This window comes from Salvelinus fontinalis, chromosome 25 (genome assembly GCF_029448725.1).
Source record: "Salvelinus fontinalis isolate EN_2023a chromosome 25, ASM2944872v1, whole genome shotgun sequence".
In the NCBI taxonomy this organism is placed as follows: Eukaryota; Metazoa; Chordata; class Actinopteri; order Salmoniformes; family Salmonidae; genus Salvelinus; species Salvelinus fontinalis.
Window position 1 is genome coordinate 5,951,604 of NC_074689.1, and position 21,487 is coordinate 5,973,090.

Here is a 21,487-nt window from a genome sequence, read left to right on the forward strand (position 1 = left end):
GCAGAGCACACCTTTCCAATATTGCTTTGCCAAGGCTACAGGAGTATTCAGCTGAAAAAAAAAAAAATATCTGTGTGTCCCCGTGCATGCACACATTACATGACGAGAGCACAGAAAGTAACCATAAGTTGACCTGTCACGATCGTGTGGTGGATTGACGGACCAAGGCGCAACATGATTTGAATACATCTTCTTTTTTAATAGCAACGACGAAGATGAACACTACACACTTATACAACACTAACGAAAACAACAAACGATCGTGAAAACTTCAAACGTAAGTGCACACACAAACTACTTACGTCGAACTATACATATACACAAACAATGACCCACAAACAGCTAAAGCCCATGGCAGCCTTAAATATGGCTCCCAATTAGAGACAACCGAAATCAGCTGTCTCTAATTGAGAACCCATTCCGGCCACCATAGACTTTCCTAGAACTACACCCAACATAGACACAGCTAGACACATACACTCAACACCAAACCATAAACTACACCAAACACCCCCTCTACCATATAATACCCCAAAATACACACATACCCCATGTCACACCCTGACCTAACTAAAATAATAAATAAAACAAACAATACTAAGGCCAGGGCGTGACATAACCCCCCCCTTAAGGCGCGAACTCCGGACGCACCAACACATAGTCTAGGGGAGGGTCTGGGTGGGCTTCCTTCCACGGCACTGGTCGTGGTCCCCACCCCACCATAGTCATAAGGGGCAGCACCGGGATAAAGGGCAGCACCGGGATAAGGACCAGCACCGGGATAAGGGGTAGCACCGGGATAAGGGGCAGCACCGGGATAAGGGGCAGCACCGGGATAAGGGGCAGCACCGGGATAATGGGCAGATCCTGGCTGGACGGCTCATGGCTGGCTGACAGATCTGGCTGCTCATGGCTGGCTGACGGATCTGGCTGCTCATGGCTGGCTGACGGATCTGGCTGCTCATGGTCAGATGCCCACCCAGACCCTCCCCTAGACTTTTGGTGGTGCGTTCGGAGTACGCACCTTGAGGGGGGGGGTTATGTCACGTTCCTGACCTGTTTTCTGTTAGTTTGTGTATGTGTTAGCTGGTCAGGACGTGAGTTTGGGTGGGCAGTCTATGTTTTCTGTTTCTATGTTGGTTTAAGGGTGACCTGATATGGCTCTCAATTAGAGGCAGGTGGTTTTCATTTCCTCTGATTGAGAGCCATATTAAGGTAGGTGTTTTCACACTGTTTGTTTGTGGGTGGTTGTCTCCTGTGTCAGTATGTATGTTCGTGCCACACGGGACTGTAGCGTTTGTTTGTAGTCGTGTACCTGTTCGTGCGTTCTTCACGTTATATGTAAGTTCGTGTCCAGGTCTGTTTTCATCGTTTATTTGTTTTGTAGTTGATTCAAGTATAGTTCGTTTTCTGTCTACGTCGTGTTTGTTGTTTTGTCGTGTCTTAAATAAATCATGTCATCATACCTCGCTGCACATTGGTCTTCAGATCCCTCTCTCCTCTCCTCGTCTGAGGAGGAGGAGGATTTAGAGTTTCGTTACATGACCAAAAGTAATGCACTATATAAGGAAGAAGGTGCGATTTGGGACACATCAATAGAGTTGTTTAGTGTGTGAGGCCTTGGAAAAGAAATCAGTAGAATGTAGATTGACAGACATAAGAGGCTTTTTTTTCCCCCAGGTAAATAATTCTCAATCCAGACCTGCTATCCTTCCCCATTGTGACAGACAGACAGAATCCTACCACCAGTAAAATAATTTATCTGTGAGCACTAATGCTTAAGGATAACACAACGGATCACTAAAGCTGACAGGCAACCAAGGACAGTAAGCATTTCAGGAGGAGACCTGTCAATCTGAAGTTGGGAGAAACAGGCCCTGGAGACAATACCATTGGAAATGTCCCTGGCAGCATCCCAAATGGCACCATATTCCCTACATAGTGCACTAGTTTTGACCAGAGCCAAATCGGAAATAGGGTGCCATTTGGGGTTCAGACTATTTCAATCTGAATAAACATGGTAACCCACATTGATTTACAATTGTAACCTCGTAATTACAAGCTACGGGCTACACAGTATGACACAGTAGGTCTATGTTAAGTGACATTGTTTAGTGATATCGGTTGATTAGATTGGAGCAGAAAAAGGAAGATGAAGCGAGGTCTATATGAAGTAGGAAGCTCTTAACAGACTACACAAGGATCTAGATTGGGGGGGGGGGGGGGGGGGGGGGGGGGGGGGGGCAATCAAGCCCTTAACCAATGCAGTCTATGCTTCTCACACAAGTTTCTGGTTTAAAGCATGAAGATTGTTTTCTTTAAGTGCTCACCAGAAACAGACATCTGGGAGCAAAGTATCTTGAATTTAAAAAATGTGAATGTTGTTGTCATTAAGGATACATTGGTCTTCAAGATATTTTGCATTTGTAACAAGATACTTTTTGATGTATCCTTCCCATCTCTGGAATTACTGTAATAGTCACAGTAACTTGTCTCCAGCTTTCTGTAAGTTGCTGTAATATCAGAGCAACGATACAGTACAATACTGTAAAGTTAGCCTACTATACTGTTAGAAAGTTAATGCTACTGTAATTGCAATATTAGCAATGTGCCAACACACATTCAATTGTTAGTGCACTTCTACCACATAGCAGTTCAATTGGTACTGCACTCTTAATAATGGGTGCAACAAATAGCCTCAAGGCACTCGTCAAAATATTTTAATGAGCAAGAAAAAAACAATACCCTGCGCCCATTAGTGTTACAAGTTTTTGCCGCTCCAAAAATACAGTATGGTACTTTATTCTGTGGGGTGGTACTTGTCGGGTTCACCTAGGGGTCATGATAAGAGTTGTACCAAAATGTTTGAAGTATTAGAATAATTGATTATACTTATGTTGTATTAATAGAAGGGGAGGAGTTATAAAACCCCTCCCACCTTACACTTATAGGGTCCTAGACTACAGATTAACAATATATATCTTCATTATGAGGTTTTAATATTGTTCCACAGTTGTTTTCTAATTCTCTTTATCTGACTCATTATAAAGAGGTCCCTCTAGAAAAATGTGTGACTGTGAAGAAGGAGCTCTGCAGGGGAGTGGAGGAGATAAGACTAGTCAAACATTCCACAATAAATCAACTTTGGGGAGAGGACGTTATCTGCTAAGTTTTAGATAACACTAAAAGCCATTGTTTATATAGCTTGGTAGGCAGGGTTTTGGTCTCAGGAGTAAAAAGGTAATGACGTAGGAAGTGACATCACCAGGCTAGACTGAGGGTGTAACAAAACAACTTGAGGCTTTTGGTTTGATGCAGAACTTACTCGGAAACATGCTTGCTACGTTCCTGTTTGTCAACTTCTGTCTGCAATTGCATTAATAAAGGTTTTTGAATTATTTAATTAAAGATATTGTCATCATGCTAATTTCACCAATGAGCCAATGATTGACAAGGACGAAAGGAACAAACCCTAACATACTGAATTACAGTAAATTACTGGCAGCCAGTAGCCAGTAAATTACTGTTGATTTACAGGAAACGGTTTTTAGAGTACCAAAATGCAGTACTGGAGTCTGTGGGGTTGTAATGAATTACTTTAAATTACTGTTGATTTACAGGAAAGGGTTTTAATATTACCAAAATACAGTACTGGAGTTTGTGGGGTTGCAATGAATTACCATAAATTACTGGTAGCACAATAGAAAGTAAGCTAATGTAGAATTATGTTTTTAGATTTTTTTAAATACGGTATAGTACTGTATTATGTGGGGTACAGCATTCTCACTAATGGGTGCAACAAATACAGCCTCTTATAAGGCACACCTCAAAAAAAAAATATGAACCAGAGATTCTTACCCCGCCCCCACAACATTTTCCCACAATGCACCATAATTCACAATATGCTGCTGTAAATATAATTGAGCCCCTATAATGTATTGCTCTTTACAGTACTGTAATATAGAATTACAGTAGCTAACTGTCAATCGTATGCTGTAAATGTACTGCAATTTTTTACACTGAGTTAATGGAGACACTAAGAGTTTCGCCAAAAATTCTCTGCCACAGAAAAGGGGCCATTTCCTGGTGATGGTGAAATGACTTCCCTCTAGAAATCTCCCTCCTGTGTCAATGACTGCCAAGCTAGCAGCCAGGCTGAATGAGAAACAGAGTAAGGTTGAACCAATAAACAAGGTAAGTTCTTCAGGGACCGCAAGCAGAGACTAAGTGGCAGAGCTAGTTATACAACCACACACTCTTCTCACAGTGTTATTCATTATGAGTGAATGGGTCTATAGAGTGACAGAGCATAATCTTAGATATGAATAAGGGTGCCCACATTAAAGCTGCTACTCAATAACACCCCTCAGCATTGCTCTCTGAATCGTTAGAGATGCACACATTTCCACCATGTAAACCTATTTGTCCAACACTATTTCATTGACTGAGGATATGAGGCTATATTAGGTGAGGAAAGGCAATACCAATCTCCACGCACTGTGCCCTCTTCACCTCATTGGCTGTAATCCCACGTTGGACAGGTCTCCTGATTTGATTGATTGGCATTTAAAAACTGATAGTCAATTTCCCTGCAGCTGAAATGGAAGAATACCACTTTTATCAGGCAAAATCCTTCTTGGATACATTCAAGAATCCTCTTCTGCTTTCTTTTCCATTAGTTAAACGACAGTAGCTCAGCACACTCGGTCTCATCTTCAACATAAAGCAAGAAAGGCCTCACCACCACACTCTCTATCCAAAGAGCCTCTGGGTATTCTGCTCGAGAGGTGTCAGCAATTTCCCTTTAATTAGACTATGTAAAGCACACCTGTCAGGGTTATTAAACGCAAACGCTATTTTTCATTTCAGCACTGTGCCTCCTCTCACTCAGTTCCCTCCTGCTAAATTGGGTTAATAGGGAAATGAGGGTAGAGACATAATCTCAACTCTGTCTACACGCTGTGAGGCCAGAGCGTAATGTACAGAGAGAGAGAGAGATTCCAGGATCAAAATAACTATTTCATCTTTTTCTTTATATTAGGAGTTTGGAATATAGAATCAGTGTGAAAAGATGGAGATCCAATATAAGCGTTCCTTTGCAAGCCTCACCTAATTTGTTGCATTGATTTTATAATAAACTCATTGGGGCTAAATTAAGCAAAATAACATTTAAACCCAGATGTTTAGTCATTATGTTTCCTGGTGTATAGAAAAATCAAACCGATGTGATGTCTTGTTTAGGCTTGGGATCTGTTAAAACATATGACAGAAAAACACGGACCACACTGTATGTATCAAGCGTCTCAGAGCAGAAGTGCTGATTTAAGATCAGTTTTGCCTTTTGAATGTAGATCACAATGAATAAGCCTAGATGGACAGGGTGAAGCTGATCCTGGACCAGCACTCCTACTCGGAGATGTACAAAAATATACATGTTTTTTTTCTTCCATTTTTATATTTTGAGATCTGGCCACGAACCCCTTGCAGTACCTCCCCGGACCCCTGCCACTTTGAGTACCCCTGACCTATGCAACTGTACACAATTCTTCCCAACGGCCAAATTAACAAAGCCTCAATTTCCCCCCTACTCAGGATGTGACACGTTGTCATATTTGTTAACCCAGAAGTAGAAGCTTGTGTAGTTTAGTCAGGTGTGTGATTAACTTCTGGGTCTATACTTGCAAAACATTAACAGTTCCGGTGGTTTGCGAAGTGTCCACCCTCACAAAAGAAAACTCGGCTGACAGAGATACACAACTAGTCAAAAGTTTTAGAACACCTACTCATTCAAGGGTTTTTCTTTTTTACTTTTTTTCTACATTGTAGAATAATAGTGAAGACATCAAAACTATGTATAACACATGTGGAATCACGTAGTACCCAAAAAAGTGTTAAACAAATCAAAATATATTTGAGATTTGAGATTTTTCAAATAGCCACCCTTTGCCTTGATGACAACTTTGCACACTCTTGGCATTCTCTCAACCAGCTTCACCTGGAATGCTTTTGCAACAGTCTTGAAGGAGTTCCCACATATGCTAAAAACGTGTTGGCTGCTTTTCCTTCACTCTGCGGTCCAACTCATCCCAAACCATCTCGATTTGCTTGAGGTAGGGGGATTGTGGAGTCCAGGTCATCTGATGCTGCACTCCATCACTCTCCTTCTTGATAAAATAGCCCTTACACAGCCTGGAGGTGTGTTGGGTCTTGGTCCTGTTGAAAAACAAATGATAGTCCCACTAAGACCAAACCAGATGGGATGGCGTATCGATCATCCGTTCACCCACACCACGTCTCACAAAGACATGGCGGTTGGAACCAAACATCTCCAGTTTGGACTCCAGACCAAAGAACAAATTTCCACTGGTCTAATGTCCATTGCTCGTGTTTCTTGGCCCAAGCAAGTCTTTTCTTCTTATTGGTGTCCTTAATTAAGTAGTGATTTCTTTGCAGTAATTCGACCATGAAGGCCTGATTCACACAGTTTCCTATGAACAGTTGATGTTGAGATGTTTCTGTTACTTGAACTCTGTGAAGCATTTATTTGGGCTTCAATTTATGAGGCTGGTAAAGCTAATGAACTTATCCTCTGCAGCAGAGGTAACTCTGGGTCTTCAATTCCTGTGGTGGTCCTCATGAGAGACAGTTGCATCATAGCGCTTGAAGGTTTTTGCGACTGCACTTGAAGAAACATTCAAAGTTTCTTGACTGACCTTCACGTCTTAAAATAACGATGAAGTGTCATTTGTCTTTGCTTATTTGAGCTGGTCTTGCCATAATATGGACTTTCTCTTTTACCAAATAGGGCTATCTTCTGTATACACCCCCCCACCTTGTCACAACATAACTGATTGGCTCAAATGTATTTAGGAAAGAAATTCCACAAATTAACTTTTAAGAAGGCACACCTGTTAATTGAAATGCATTCCAGGTGACTACCTCATGAAGCTGGTTGAGAGAATGCCAACAGTGTGCAAAGCTGTCATGAAGGCAAAGGGTGGCTATTTGAAGAATCTCAAATATAAAATATACGTTGATTTGTTAAACCCTTTTTTGGTTACTACATGATTCCATATGTGTTATTTCATTGTTTTGATGCCGTCACTATTATTCTACAATGTAGAAAATAGTCAAAATAAAGAAAAACCCTTGAAAGTTGAGGTGTTCTAAAACTTTTGACTGGTAGTGTATACTGCGTGTTCTCCATATTTTTACTCCCAGGACATGTCATTTCATTTTCAATGGTATGAACACTCATAGCTAGAGGCAAACTACAGAGGCAATTCTTCCTATACTCTATATATAACCATGACAACTTGGCTGAGAGACTGAGCTTCTGTGTAGATGTTAAACAATGAAAAAACACTACAAATATTCTACATTTCTTTATTTTCCCAAATTTGTGTTTGGCCCTAAAAACTTGGTGCTTGTCTCACACTTGACTTATCAGCTTTGTTTGAGCTGAACGGTTTTTTATAGAACCTCTGGTGCTTCTCTCAGGTTTACATCCCAAATGGCAACCAATTCCATACAGTGCGTTCAGTAAGTATTCAGACCCCCTCCCTTTTTCCACATTTTGTTACATTACCGCCTTATTCTAAAATAGATCAAATAAATACAAATGTAATGAATCTACAAACAATACCCCATAATGACAAAAAAAACCTGTTTTTTAGAAATGTTTGCAAATGTATTTAAAATAAAAAACAGAAATACCTTATTTACACAAGTATTCAGACCCTTTGCTATGAGACTCGAAATTGAGCTCAGGTGCCTCCTGTTTCCATTGATCATCCTTGAGCTGTTTCTACAACTTGATTGGAGTCCATCTGTGGTAAATTCAATTGATTGGACATGATTTGGAAAGGCACACACCTGTCTATATAAGGTCCCACAGTAACAGTGCATGTCAGAGCAATAATCAAGCCATGAGTTTGAGGGAATTGTCCATGGAGCTCCAAGACAGGATTATGTCAAGGCACAGATCTGGGGAAGGGTATCAAAAATTGTCTGCAGCATTGAAGGTCCCAAGAACACAGTGGCCTCCATAATTCTTAAATGGAAGAAGTTTGGACCCACCAAGACTCTTCCCAGAGCTGGCCGCCTGGCCAAACTGAGCAATCGGGGGAGAGGGGCCTTGGTCAGGGAGGTGAGCAAGAACCCGATGGTCACTCTGACAGAGCTCCAGAGTTCCTCTGTGGAGAAGGAAGAATCTTCCACAAGGACAACCATCTCTGCAGCACTCCACCAATCAGGCCTTTATGGTAGAGGTGCCAGATGGAAGCCACTTCTCAGTAAAAGGCACATGACAGCGCGCTTGGAGTTTGCCAAAGACACCTAAAGGCCTCTCAGACCATGAGAAACAAGATTCTCTGGTCTGATGAAACCAAGATTGAACTCTTTGGCCTGAATGCCAAGCGTCACGTCTGGACGAAACCCGGCACCATCCCTACGGTGAAGCATGGTGGTGGCAGCATCATACTGTGGGGACATTTTTCAGCAGCAATGACTTGGAGACTAGTCAGGATGGAGGGAAAGATGAACGGAGCAAAGGATAAAGAGATCGTTGATGAAAACCTGCTCCAGAGTGCTCAGACTAGGACAACGACCCTAAGCACACAGCCAAGACAACGCAGGACTGGCTTCGGGACAAATCTCTGAATGTCCTTGAGTGGCCCAGCCAGAGCCTGGACTTGAACCCGATCTAACATTTCTGGAGAGACCTGAAAAAAGCTGTGCAGCGACGCTCCCCATCCAACCTGACAGAGCTTTAGAGGATCTAAAGAGAAGAATGGGAGAACTCCCCAAATACAGGTGTGCCAAGCTTGTAGCGTCATACCCAAGAAGACTCGAGGTTGTAATCGCTGCCAAGGGTGCTTCAACAAAGTACTGAGTAAAGGGTCTGAATACTCATGTGATAGTTCAGTTGTTGTTTAATTTATACATTTGAAAACATTTCTAAAAACCTGTTTTTGCTTTGTCATTATGGAGTATTGTGTGTAGATTTATGAGGAATTTTAGAATAAGGCTGTAACGTTACAACATTTATAAAAAGTCAATGGGTGTGAATACTTTCCGAATGCACTGTATTCAGTAAATTACCATTGACCAGAGCCATATGGGTCCTGGTCAAAATTAGTGCACTATAAAGGGAATAGGGTGCTATTTGAGTGTTTTAGAATAGTGTGTGAGTCAATACGATTTGATACCATCACTGAAGGGCTACTGTATAATGAGGGTGGTCGGCAATTGGATGATAGTCACTTTTTAGATGTGAATCCTATGAAGCTGGTTGGCTTACCGTTAGCGCAGAACTCGTAAGGTGTACAGAGCTCATCCTCAAACAGGCAACCTGAAACAGATAGAGAAATGAAAACTTAAAACACAATTTACAACACATCACAATCATACTCAAAGGGACAATACACCGGACGCTGATGATGTGGACGTCGATTAAGGCAGCCCCCCGCACCTCTCTGATTCAGAGGGGTTGGGTTAAATGCGGAAGACACATTTCGGTTGAATGTGTTCAGTTGTGCAAATGATTTGGTATCCCCTTTCCCGTCCCTATGCTAATCTCTGTCATCTCTATTCAATCTAAATGTCCCCATTAATAAGGGTCAAGGAGTGAGATAAAACGATTAAAAAAGGCAACATTAACAACAACACTGATTGTACATCAGGGCTCTTCACATTACCACATTCGAGGAGTACAGAGGCACACAGCACTATCATACACCCCTGTGCCATTGGCTTTTAGCATGAGCTCTATGCCAGTGTGTTCCAAGAGCACCAGCTGCCAGCCACGACTCTACACTTTTCAGTGTTAAATTAACACACTGCTTAGTGTAAAGCCTTGTTTGCTTATTTCCCAGAGTGCCTTGCCTCTCAAGTGAATTCTAAAGTAACCACCCATGACTGTATTTGTTTGTGACAGAGATGTGGTTGTTGCATTCATACAGTTTCAGTTATGATTTAATGTAGGCAGGCTGTACAGTAGGTGGCAGTGTATGCACCTAGAAGTTGGATCTGCCAAATCCCGAAAAATATTTCTCAGTCCTGTGGCCTTCAAGCAAGATCATAGCGACAATGATTTAAATTCCACGCACAATTCATATGGCCATGGGATGGAAGAGAGAGAGAGAGGTCATGAGCTGATGAGCTCCCAAATTTTTCGTAATGTTTTTCAAAAATAGATTGATTTAGAGTTAGACAAACTTAGATTTTTTTTGTCAGGGACATATACTGGATGCTACCCCCTACAACATAACCTTCACTCCAAATCAAAACTCCTAACCTACAACCTGATTTTGGACGGAATTACCTGGAATGCTTCCTACACCCAAGGATTATTATTCCCAAATTATACAGCAAATGCTCTGGCAAACAAGAAGAGACCTGAAAACACCATCTCTCAAGTTTTTGCTCTCCTCAGCACACAGGCACTGTTGGGGCGAGTGACTCTGAACTTACAATGGCTAGCCCCAAGTCGTTATATATATATATATATATAATATTTTTTATTGTGCATTTTGTTATTTGCCTCATGACTCCTGCATGTTTCGTTGACTATGAACTTTCTTTACCCAACTGTGGGACAGACTATGTTTGTTCCCACACTCGGGACTCTGACTCTCTATTGGTTACACAGACTTTTGGCCTCCCATCCCATTCTAAACACCTCTCGCTGGCTTTGTATTCATGTTACCTGATGAAATTGCTGTACAATAGGATCTTGTTGCCATCTGATGCACATTCGGATGTCATAAATCAGCACTGCAGAGCTCTCCCTGTCCTATGACGTGCCTTGATTGTATTACTGTTGATGATATCTGGAAATGTGCATGTACACCCTGGCCCATCATGTTGCTAGCCCCAATTCTGACTTGTGCTCTGATATCTGCTTCACTGATTTCTGCTCTCGTAAAAGCCTGGGTTTTCTGCACGTTAACACTAGAAGCGTATTACCTAAAATGGATTTAATTGAAAGTGTGGGTTCACAGCTCCAATCCAGATGTGTTGGTCATTACTAAGACGTGGTTAAGGAAGAGTGTTTTGAATACTGATGACCTAAACTGGGAAATGCTTAAACCACCTGACCAAGTCCTAAAGCAATGGGACTCCCTAAATCTTTCTCAGATTATTACCAATCCCACAAGGTATGACTCCAAACACCCAGAAAAGGCTACTCTTCTTGATGTTATCCTCACAAATAATCCTGATAGATATCAGTCTGGCGTTTTCTATAATGACCTTAGTGATCACTGTTTTACAGCCTGTGTTCGCAATGGCTGCTCAGTGAAACGACCTGTCCTGATTTGTCATAGAAGCTTGCTAAAAAAACTTTAATTCCTTCACAAACTGGCCTCTGTAAAATGGTATAGAATCAGCTTGATCCTGTTACATCTGCCCCTGCCACGCCTTCTACTTCTCATCCTGTGTCTCCCTAACCTGCCGCCACACCCCCAGTGCTCTCTCCCTCTCTGTGTGGATCTGATTGTGTGAGTGGAGACAGGTGTGCTGGAGTCAGACCAGATCCCCACCAGCTGAAAGCTGTTCCATAATCAAGACCTCTACAAATACTCAGCCCTGCCACTTCCACACTGTCAGATCGTAGCCGCTACTCATACCGTCCGCTCTGACTCTGGTCCCTGTCGCCAGTACCTTGTCTCGTCAGTCCTTCTCCCTGCCCTGGACTCCCGCTCTACTGCTTCCTTGGATTCCGCTCCGGACCTGCTTACCCTGCTCCCCTTGCCCCAGCCGCAGCCTCAGTTCCTGGTTCCCTGCTACCTGCCCGAGCTCCCCCTGGCACTGCACCCCATCTCCCCCAGCTTTTCAATAAATACCGTGGTTACCTTATCCCTGTCTCCTCATCTGTGTCTGCACTTGGGTCACCTGCTCCACCATGCGTAACAGATCTCCTCTGTTGAACACGCTTGGAACTTATTTTTATATTTTCAGTGGCATTGTTAACAAACACACCCCATCAAGAAAATTAGAATTAAAAACAGGTTAAGCCCCTGGTTTGACCGTGATCTTGCAGAGTTACTCAACCTCAAGAATTGCATTTGGCAAAAGGCTTGGTACACGCATGCTCAGGCTGACTGGCTCTCATTCAGGCAAATGAGAAATAAGTGCACTCAGGCTATCCAGAAGGCCAAAGTTAGTTACTTTAAGGAGCAGTTCCCCAGACCCCAAGAGGATCTGGAAAACAGTTACAGACTTGGAGAATAAACCCTCCTCACATCTGCCCATGTCCCTTAAATTTGATGATGTGGTTGTTACTGACAAGAAGCACATGGCTGAGCTCTTTAATCACCACTTTAATCACCATTAAGTCAGGATTCCTATATGACTCTACCATGCCTTCTTGCCTGTCAAACATTTCCTCATCACCCACCCCTTCTAATGTGACTATCCCTGATGCTTCTCCCTCTTTTTCTCCTTCCCGCTACAAAGTTTCTCCCTGCAGGGAGACTGCAGAGTCCGAGGTGCTAAAATAGATCCTGAAACTTGACCATCTGGGTCAGATGGTTTAGCCCCTTTCTTCTTTAAGGTTGCTCCCCTATTATCGCCAAGCCTATCTCCGACCTTTTTAACCTGCCTCTACTTTCTGGGGATGTTCCCATTGCTTGGAAGGCAGGCACAGTTTGTCCTTTATTTAAAGGCGGAGATCAAGCTGATCCTAAGTTATAGGCCTATTTCTATTTTGCCCTGTTTATCAAAAGTGTTGGAAAAAATTGTCAATAATAAACTGACTGGCTTTCTTGATGTCTATAGTATTCTCTCTGGTATGCAATCGGGTTTCCGCTCAGGTTATGGATGTGTCACTGCAACCTTAAAGGTCCTCAATGATGTCACCGTTGCTCTTGATTCTAAGCAATGTTGTGCTGCTGTTTTTGTTGACTTGGCCAAAAAACTTAAAACACTTGGCTTGGCTTTTGGTACGGTAGACCATTCCATTCTTGTGGGCCGGCTAAGGAGTATTGGGGTCTCTGAGGGGTCTTTGGCATGGTTTGCTAACTACCTCTCTCAAAGAGTGCAGTGTTTAAAGTCAGAACATCTGCTGTCTCAGCCACTGCCTGTCACCAAGGAAGTACCCCAAGGCTCAATCCTAGGCCCCACGCTCTTCTCAATTTACATCAACAACATAGCTCAGGCAGTAGGAAGCTCTCTCATTCATTTATATGCAGATGATACAGTGTCATACTCAGCTGCCGTGTCCCTGGATTTTGTGCCAAATTCTCTACAACAAAGCTTTCTTAGTGTCCAACAAGCTTTCTCTACCCTTAATCTTGTTCTGGACACCTCCAAAACGAAGGTAATGTGGTTTGATAAGAAGAATGCCCCTCTCCCCACAGGTATGATTACTACCTCTGAGGGTTTAGAGCTTGAGGTAGTCACCTCATACAAGTACTTGGGAGTGTATCTAGACAGTGCACTGTCCTTCTCTCAACACATATCAAAGCTGCAGGCTAAGGTTAAATATGGACTCGAGCAGCTAAAAGTTCTTTACCATTCGGCCATCTGATTTGCCACCAATTCTCCTTATAGGACACATCGCTTCACTCTACACTCCTCTGTAAACTGGTCATCCCGTCACAAGACCCACTGGTTGATGCTTATTTATAAAAACCTCTTAGGCCTCACTCCCCCCTATCTGAGATATCTACTGTAGCCCTCATCCTCCACATACAACACCCGTTCTGCCAGTCACATTCTGTTAAAGGTCCCCAAAGTACACACATCCCTGGGTCGCTCGTCTTTTCAGTTCGCTGCAGCTAGCGACTGGAACGAGCTGCAACAAACACTCAAACTGGACAGTTTTATCTCAATCTCTTCATTCAAAGAATCAATCTTGGACACTCTTAATGACAGTTGTGGCTGCTTTGCGTGATGTATTGTTGTCTCTACCTTCTTGCCCTTTGCTGTTGTCTGTGCCCAATAATGTTTATACCATGTGTTATGCCGCTACCATGTTGTCATGTTGTGTTGCTATCTGCCTTGCTATGTTCTTGTCTTAGGTCTCTCTTTATGTAGTGTTGTGTTGTCTCTTTTGTTGTGATGTGTGTTTTGTCCTATGCATATATATATTTATTTTTTAAAATCCCAACCCCTGTCCCTGCAGGAGGCCTTTTGACTTTTGGTAGGCCGTCATTGTAAATAAGAAATTGTTGTTAACTGACTTGCCTAGTTAAATAAAGGTTAAATACATAAATAAAATACAAATCATGTTGAGAGCCTAGTTTTACCTTAACACAGTGGCCTCAATCTCCTGGTTTAAAGGCATGTACATCACATTATGCTGGTTTGCAAAGTGATGTATGTGTAATTCTGTCTGGAATTCAGACAGAATTGGGATATCAAACACCAGATATTTTTATTCACCTGCAACCTGCATCCAGAATGACTGCCGGGTTGGGCAGATTAAGATACAAAACTGCCTAAACCATCTAAACTGGATTTCAGTAACAATAATTCCAAGAAACAAATATGTTGTTTATATTTAAGTAGCATAAAATGTATTAATTAATCAATTTATATGCAACAACATAGATATTGAAACAAACAATTCAAAAAGCATGCTGGGAAATATGGTATTTTACACCAATGAGTTAACATTTACAGAGTTAATTTAACACCTGAATCAACACTAGAAATATTACACTGACAAATCAGCACGAGGTAACACTTGCCAATTTGCTGTGTGTGTAACTGTGGTCTGCTCAGGGTTTCTGCTTATGTGATGTGGGACAATGTCATGGTAGACGTCATCAGAATGATCTTTAATAATCTCTCTCGCTTGCTCTCTTGCTAGCTAACATTAGCATTGTTATCAAATTTTGACAAACTTTTCTAGCTAATGACAACATTGTCATCCGCCTACAGAAGGAATTTGACAACTTGATAATGATAAAAAAATTGTTTCCTACTAAATATTTGGCTACTTTAGCAATGTCACCCTATATCAAGGACACTGTAGTGTAAACAGTCATTAGCCTCCGTCCAGAATGATCTCCCCCTCGGAAACAAGTGCATGGCAGAATGGTCTGAGTAGGAGGAGAAGCCTTGGACAGAATGCTTTAAAAACTTCTTCAGGGTAGGGTCCTTTTTTCTCCATTTCCGCCTGACCGACGTGCCCAAAGTAAACTGCCTGTTGCTCAGGCCCTGAATATGCATATAATTGGTACCATTAGAAAGAAAACACTTTTATTTTAAACATTTTTTATTTAAAAAAAAATTATTATAATTTTTTTATTTTTTATTTTAGTTTGTAGAAATGTTAAAATAATGTAAGAGACTACAACACAATAAATGTGGTAGGAGAAAATCCAAAGAAAAACCAAACAGATTTTTTTTTTTTGAGAGCCCATGCTCTTACAATGAAAAGTATAGGGAAATAATTAAATCTAGCTCCCAGTATGCAATTCCTATGGCTTCCACAGGGTTTCAGCACTCTATGTTCAAGGTTTCAGGCTTCTTCCAAAACGAGTAAGAATAATGAGTTTTAGTACTGCGACACACTATTGGAAATTCGTGTATGTGCGCGCGATGAAGACAAGACGCACCTGCTAATATTGGTTTCCTACTGAACATACTTCTTTCCGAATGAAATATTATAGTTTGATTACGTTTTAGTGTATCTGAAGAGTCAATAAAAACATTTTTACTTGTTTTAACAAAGTTTAGCGGTAGATTTTTCGATTCCTTTCTCTGCATGTTGAACGAGTGGATTACTCAAATCGATGACGCCAACTAAACAGACTTTTGGGATATAACAAAGGATTATATCTAACAAAACGACACTACATGGTATAGCTGGGACCCTTTGGATGACAGATCAGAGCAAGATGTTCAAAAAGTAAGTGAATATTTAATCGCTATTTGTGAATTTATGAAACCTGTGCCGGTGGAAAAGTATTTTGATGTGGTGCGCCTTCCTCAAACAATTGCATGGCATGCTTTCACTGTAATGGCTAATGCAAATCGGACAGCACAGTTAGATTAACAAGAATGTAAGCTTTCAACTGATATAAGACACTTGTATGTACCTACATGTTTAATATCCATAATTTGAATTGCGCGCCCTCCAATTTCACCGGAAGTTGTCCCACTAGCGGGACTCCTAGCCTTAAGTTAAGAAAACGAATGGGAGTCATCTATATCTATATATCTATATATAGAGAGAGATTTCTTACATTTATTTCAGGAACATCATTAAAAATGTAATGTTCTCTTGGCCAAATTTGATTAGAGTCACACAATGCACTATTAGCTATTTAATAGTCAAGAGAGTGCCATTCCACAAAGGGACATAATCACAAAGCCATTACGTAGCTCTGCTTTCAGGGACAAACGCACTCATGCAGGCACACACACACATACAGTTTTTCTCCTTCACACCAAATGTCTCCAGCTGTTCAGCAGTGGCGGTTGGTGTTGTTTAAGATGGAGGACAATTTTTTTTATTTTATGTACATGGCCTTATTTCTATTACAGCATGTTGGATGACTGTCATTCATATTCCATTCACCCAGTTCAATGTAACAGCGATAGGTTTAGGATACTACATGATACTCTAATGTTCCCTATACCCATCATGAGGTTGCTACAACCTAGCCTATGAATTAAAGTTTACAACGTAGGTGCACACATGTCGAGAGAATTTTGAGGTGACAGATTGACACATGGACAGACAGTGACACATTCAACACCGCCTTGCACATTCTTGCCTGCATCTAGCTGATATACAGTAGGGTGTAATCATTAGTCCAACAGTTGCAAACAAGAGATTCTATTGGACAGTCAGGTAGGTTTTTCCCTGTTTCCTTCTGTTTTCTTCCGTTTAAGAAATGTTTTCCAACAGAATGAATAAACTTATTTTTTTGTTGTTGATTTATTATTATAATTGTTTTTACCCCTTTTTTCTCCCCAATTTAGTTGTATCCAATTGGTAGTTACAGTCTTGTCTCATCGCTGCAACTCCCATACAAACTCTGAAAAACAACCCAACCAAGCTGCCCTGCTTCTTGACACAATGCCCACTTAACCCGGAAGCCAGCCACACCAATGTGTCGGAGGAAACACCGTACACCTGGCGACCGTGTCAGCATGCACTGCGCCCGGCCTGCCACTGGAGTTGCTAGTGCTTCATGGGACAAGGACATCCCTGCCGGCCAAACCCTCCCCTAACCTGGACAATGCTGGGCCAATTGTGAGCCGCTCCATGGGTCTCCCGGTCACGGGCCGGCTGCGACAGAGCCTGGACACAAACTCAGAATCTCTAGTGGCACAGCTAGCCCTGCGATGCAGTGCCTTAGACCACTGCGCCACTCGGGAGGCCACTGAATGAATACACTTCCATAGCAGCCACATTATATTCCTTCTCACATCTATTCGCTCTCCTCCACTCACCTTTTCCCTATGCTTGTGGACTCCAATGCACAACACATCAGCTGTATGTGACCAGGCAAAAAAAACTTTCCAAGCCAAACCCTATGATAACCGCTTCACACATCCTACATCATTGTCACCATATTAGTTAAAGTAACATCATAGTCAACATAGCTAATAGAAATAAGGCGTTAGTAAACCCGCTACAATCACGCAGCAATGTTACAGTCCACAGTCAGTAAGCAGTTTAGCACTTACACCCGTGGGCCCCGTGGCAATAAAATAGTCAAACCAAAAGCTTACCTTGACTTGGAAGAGTTCCAGTGTTGTGTTCGATAGTCATAGCCAGCTAGCATTCATCTGTTTGAGCAGGGTGTTTGAGTATGCTAAACTAGCTAGCTGCATTTGCTTGCTAAGTAAGCGAAACTGAAAATGAAAAAAACATGAAATCTCTCTCTCTAGCTTCTCCTTCATTTTAGAAGAAAATAGCTTGTTTAAAACTGTTCAACTATTGTCTTTCTCTCTCTGAGTCAACTACTCACTACATTTTATGCACTGCAGTGCTAGCCTATGCTTTCAGTACTAGATTAATTCTCTGATCATTTGATTTGGTGGACAACATGTCAGTTCATGTCTTCCAGAAGTTGTCATAATTACTGTGTAAGTCTATGGAAGGGGCTGAGAACCAAGAGCCTCCTAGGTTTTGTATTGAAGTCAATGTATCCATAGGAGGACAGAAGCTAGCTGTCCATTGTGCTACCCTACAGAGTGCTGTTGAGAATATTGTAGACTTTAATTGCAAAACAGTATGTTTTAATCAATTATTTGCTGCAGTGAATATATTTAGTATAGTTTTATCTAAAAAGGATAACTTTTTAAATGTTTTAAAATGGTTATTTCTATGAAATTCACTGAGGAGGATGGTCCTCCCCTTCCTCCTCTGAGGAGCCTCCTCCACTGCTGTCCAGATATATAAAAGCCTGAGGAAAGACTGTCACTCAACTGTCAAGTGCCTGGAAAATGGCACCCAAGGCTTCCCTTAGCCACTCCATACTCAATCTCTCACATCTCAACTCTCCGCAATGTTGCAAACCCTTCAGACTGAACCAACTTCATGAAGCATCTCAGAGTAGGAACGCTGACCTAGGATCAAGTCCCCCCTGTATGTAAGAATTTTCAGTATGATCAAAAAGGCAAAACCGATCCTAGAAGAGCACTGAGAAGTTTTGTGAAAACTGACCAATATCCCTGTGAGATGTGTCTGAAATGTAGCCTATGCATTTTGAACACAACCCGGACCATGCGTCAGTGCTTCAAGACCCTCAACAAACCATGCGATGTCCTCTTCATTATGTTCCTCACCGCTTGGCAATTACTGTCAGTGCCCTCAACTTTACCACCTAATCACTCCACCAACTACTCCATTCATCATGTTGTCTCTGAGGGCTTGTCAGCTCTCAATATTAATTAATGCCTTCAATTTAATGAATTGCCCGCCATGTGTGTGTGTGTGTGTGTGTGTATGTGTGTGTGTGTGTGTGTGTGTGTGTGTGTGTGTGTGTGTGTGTGTGTGTGTGTGTGTGTGTGTGTGTGTGTGTGTGTGTGTGTGTGTGTGTGTGTGTGTGTGTGTGTGTGTGTGTGTATGTAGTACTGAGTGAATGTAAGACGGGCAGGACGTCCAATTGATAACGCCACCGTCGCCACTCCACCACACCCGGAGGCAGCGGCAGCGATTATTAAAATGGACTCAGTGAGGATAATGTTGATTACCTCAGGACCCAAAAAATGCTAAATGGATCGTGTGGTTATCATCAGGTATCTGAGGAGAGAAAATCTTCAGAGAGAAACTCATATCTAAATTAAACATCCATATTACAACACATTACTATTTGTTATCTTGTAAAGGAGCACTAACTGAACAGAACTATCACAGATAGGGGTATATCAAACATGGAACACACACAGCAACATGGATTTGTACTTGCTTGGATAACACAGTCTAGTTAAAAAATATACTTTAGGAGTAGCCCCAGCATTTAGGAGTAGCCTCAGCATTTAGGAGTAGCCCCAGTATTTAGGAGTAGCCCCAGCATTTAGGAGTAGCCCCAGCATTTAGGAGTAGCCTCAGTATTTAGGAGTAGCCCCAGCATTTAGGAGTAGCCCCAGCATTTAGGAGTAGCCTCAGCATTTAGGAGTATCCCCAGCATTTAGGAGTATCCCCAGCATTTAGGAGTATCCCCAGCATTTAGGAGTAGCCTCAGCATTTAGGAGTAGCCTCAGCATTTAGGAGTAGCCTCAGCATTTAGGAATAGCCTCAGCATTTAGGAGTAGCCCCAGCATTTAGGAGTAGCCCCAGCATTTAGGAGTAGCCCCAGCATTTAGGAGTAGCCCCAGCATTTAGGAGTAGCCCCAGCATTTAGGAGTAGCCCCAGCATTTAGGAGTAGCCTCAGCATTTAGGAGTAGCCTAAGCATTTAGGAGTAGCCTCAGCATTTAGGAGTAGCCTCAGCTATCCTGCTTCTGAAAGGTTCCAATAATTGTGTGAGGGGTTGGATTGGGTGGATTTCTCAATGCCCTTCTCCGACCTTTGTATTGGGCAGTTCAATGGTGAGAAATGTCTCAGTCTATGGAGCAAAAACGTTGTGCTATACAGGAGCATGAGTACAGGACATCAATAAGCTGCTCCCAATCATTTTAAACCTGCATCAGGAAATTGAGTCTATCATAGTTCATGTGGGATTCAATGACATTATGAAGGACAGCTCAGAACAGCTAATGATGCATTTTAAAGATCTGATTGGGTCTCAGCTTGACACCAACAAACACCCAATAATATCTAGCCCTGTGCCCTCCCTAAATTGTGGCATTGAATGTTTCAGCAGGCTTTTATCCCTCCATAACTGGCCACGTGACTATTGCAGCTCTGTGGGTGTAACATTTATGGACAAATGTGATACCTTTTGGATACAAAGCTTTTTGTATAAGGAGAATGAGATACATCCAAATAATTTGGGTTCTTGGATCCTTTCACAACATTATAAGGCTGCATAGTCACTTTAACCATATCTACATGTACATACTACCTCAATCAGCCTGACTAACCGGCGTCTGTATGTAGCCTCGCTACTTTTATAGCCTCGCTACTGTATATAGCCTGTCTTTTTACTGTTGTTTTATTTCTTTACTTACCTATTGTTCACCTAACACATTTTTTGCACTATTGGTTAGAGCCTGTAAGTAAGCATTTCACTGTAAGGTCTACACCTGTTGTATTCGGTGCACGTGACAAATAAACTTTGACTTGATTTGAGACAGTGAATCTAGCCCAGTTCAATTAATCCCTACCATTTTGTCGCTAAGTTGTCATAATGCTTCATTATCCCATGGGCGTTGGTAGACACAATGTAAGTCACCTAATTTATGTCCCTCTAAGTGCCCTGAATGCCTCTGCTGATTCTACAGCTATTGTATGCAGTAATCATGTGTCTATGAACAAGACTTATACTGTTAGCATTGAGGCGGTGTGCCCTAGTAGGAAGTCCTCTGTGTGCAGCTCACCCTGCACTAACATAAATAACGTGAGCATGTCTACTTCTGTTAAACTTCTCAGTAAAGCAATGAAAACAATCAAACACCCCAGCAAAGTGCTAAAAAGTAGCCCACGTATACATACGTATTCATATTCTGACAATCTCCGAAACTCACTTAGATAATAGCTTTGATACAGTGGTAGCAACACATGGTTATAACACCTACAGAAATGCCAATGGTGGAGGCGTTGCTGTTTATATTCAAAACCACATTCCTGTAAAGCTTATAGAGGATCAGATGTTAAATAATGTTGAGGTAATGTAGCTACAGGTTTATCTGCCTAACCTAAAGCCCATTATTGTGGGAAGCTGCTATAGACCACGAAGTGCTAACAGTCAGTATCTGGATAACATGTGTGAAATGCTTGATAGTGTACAGTATGTGATCAACAGAGATTTTCTGTGTAATTTAAATATTGACTGGCTTCAAACTGTAACCAGGGCCAGCAACCCGGTTCAGGTTACCAGTCAACCTACCAGGGTAGTAACAAACAGCACAGGAAT

General features: G+C 41.9%; 1 protein-coding gene across 1 annotated transcript in view; it reads right to left on the bottom strand.

The window, feature by feature from the left end:
• Nucleotides 1-21,487, bottom strand: part of LOC129822798 (receptor-type tyrosine-protein phosphatase N2-like) — a 264,670-nt gene that overhangs the window by 210,740 nt on the left and 32,443 nt on the right. The window contains exon 2 of the mRNA XM_055881221.1: nucleotides 9,302-9,352. Within this exon, the coding sequence (XP_055737196.1) occupies nucleotides 9,302-9,352 (51 nt within the window). The remainder of the gene's footprint in view (nucleotides 1-9,301; nucleotides 9,353-21,487) is intronic.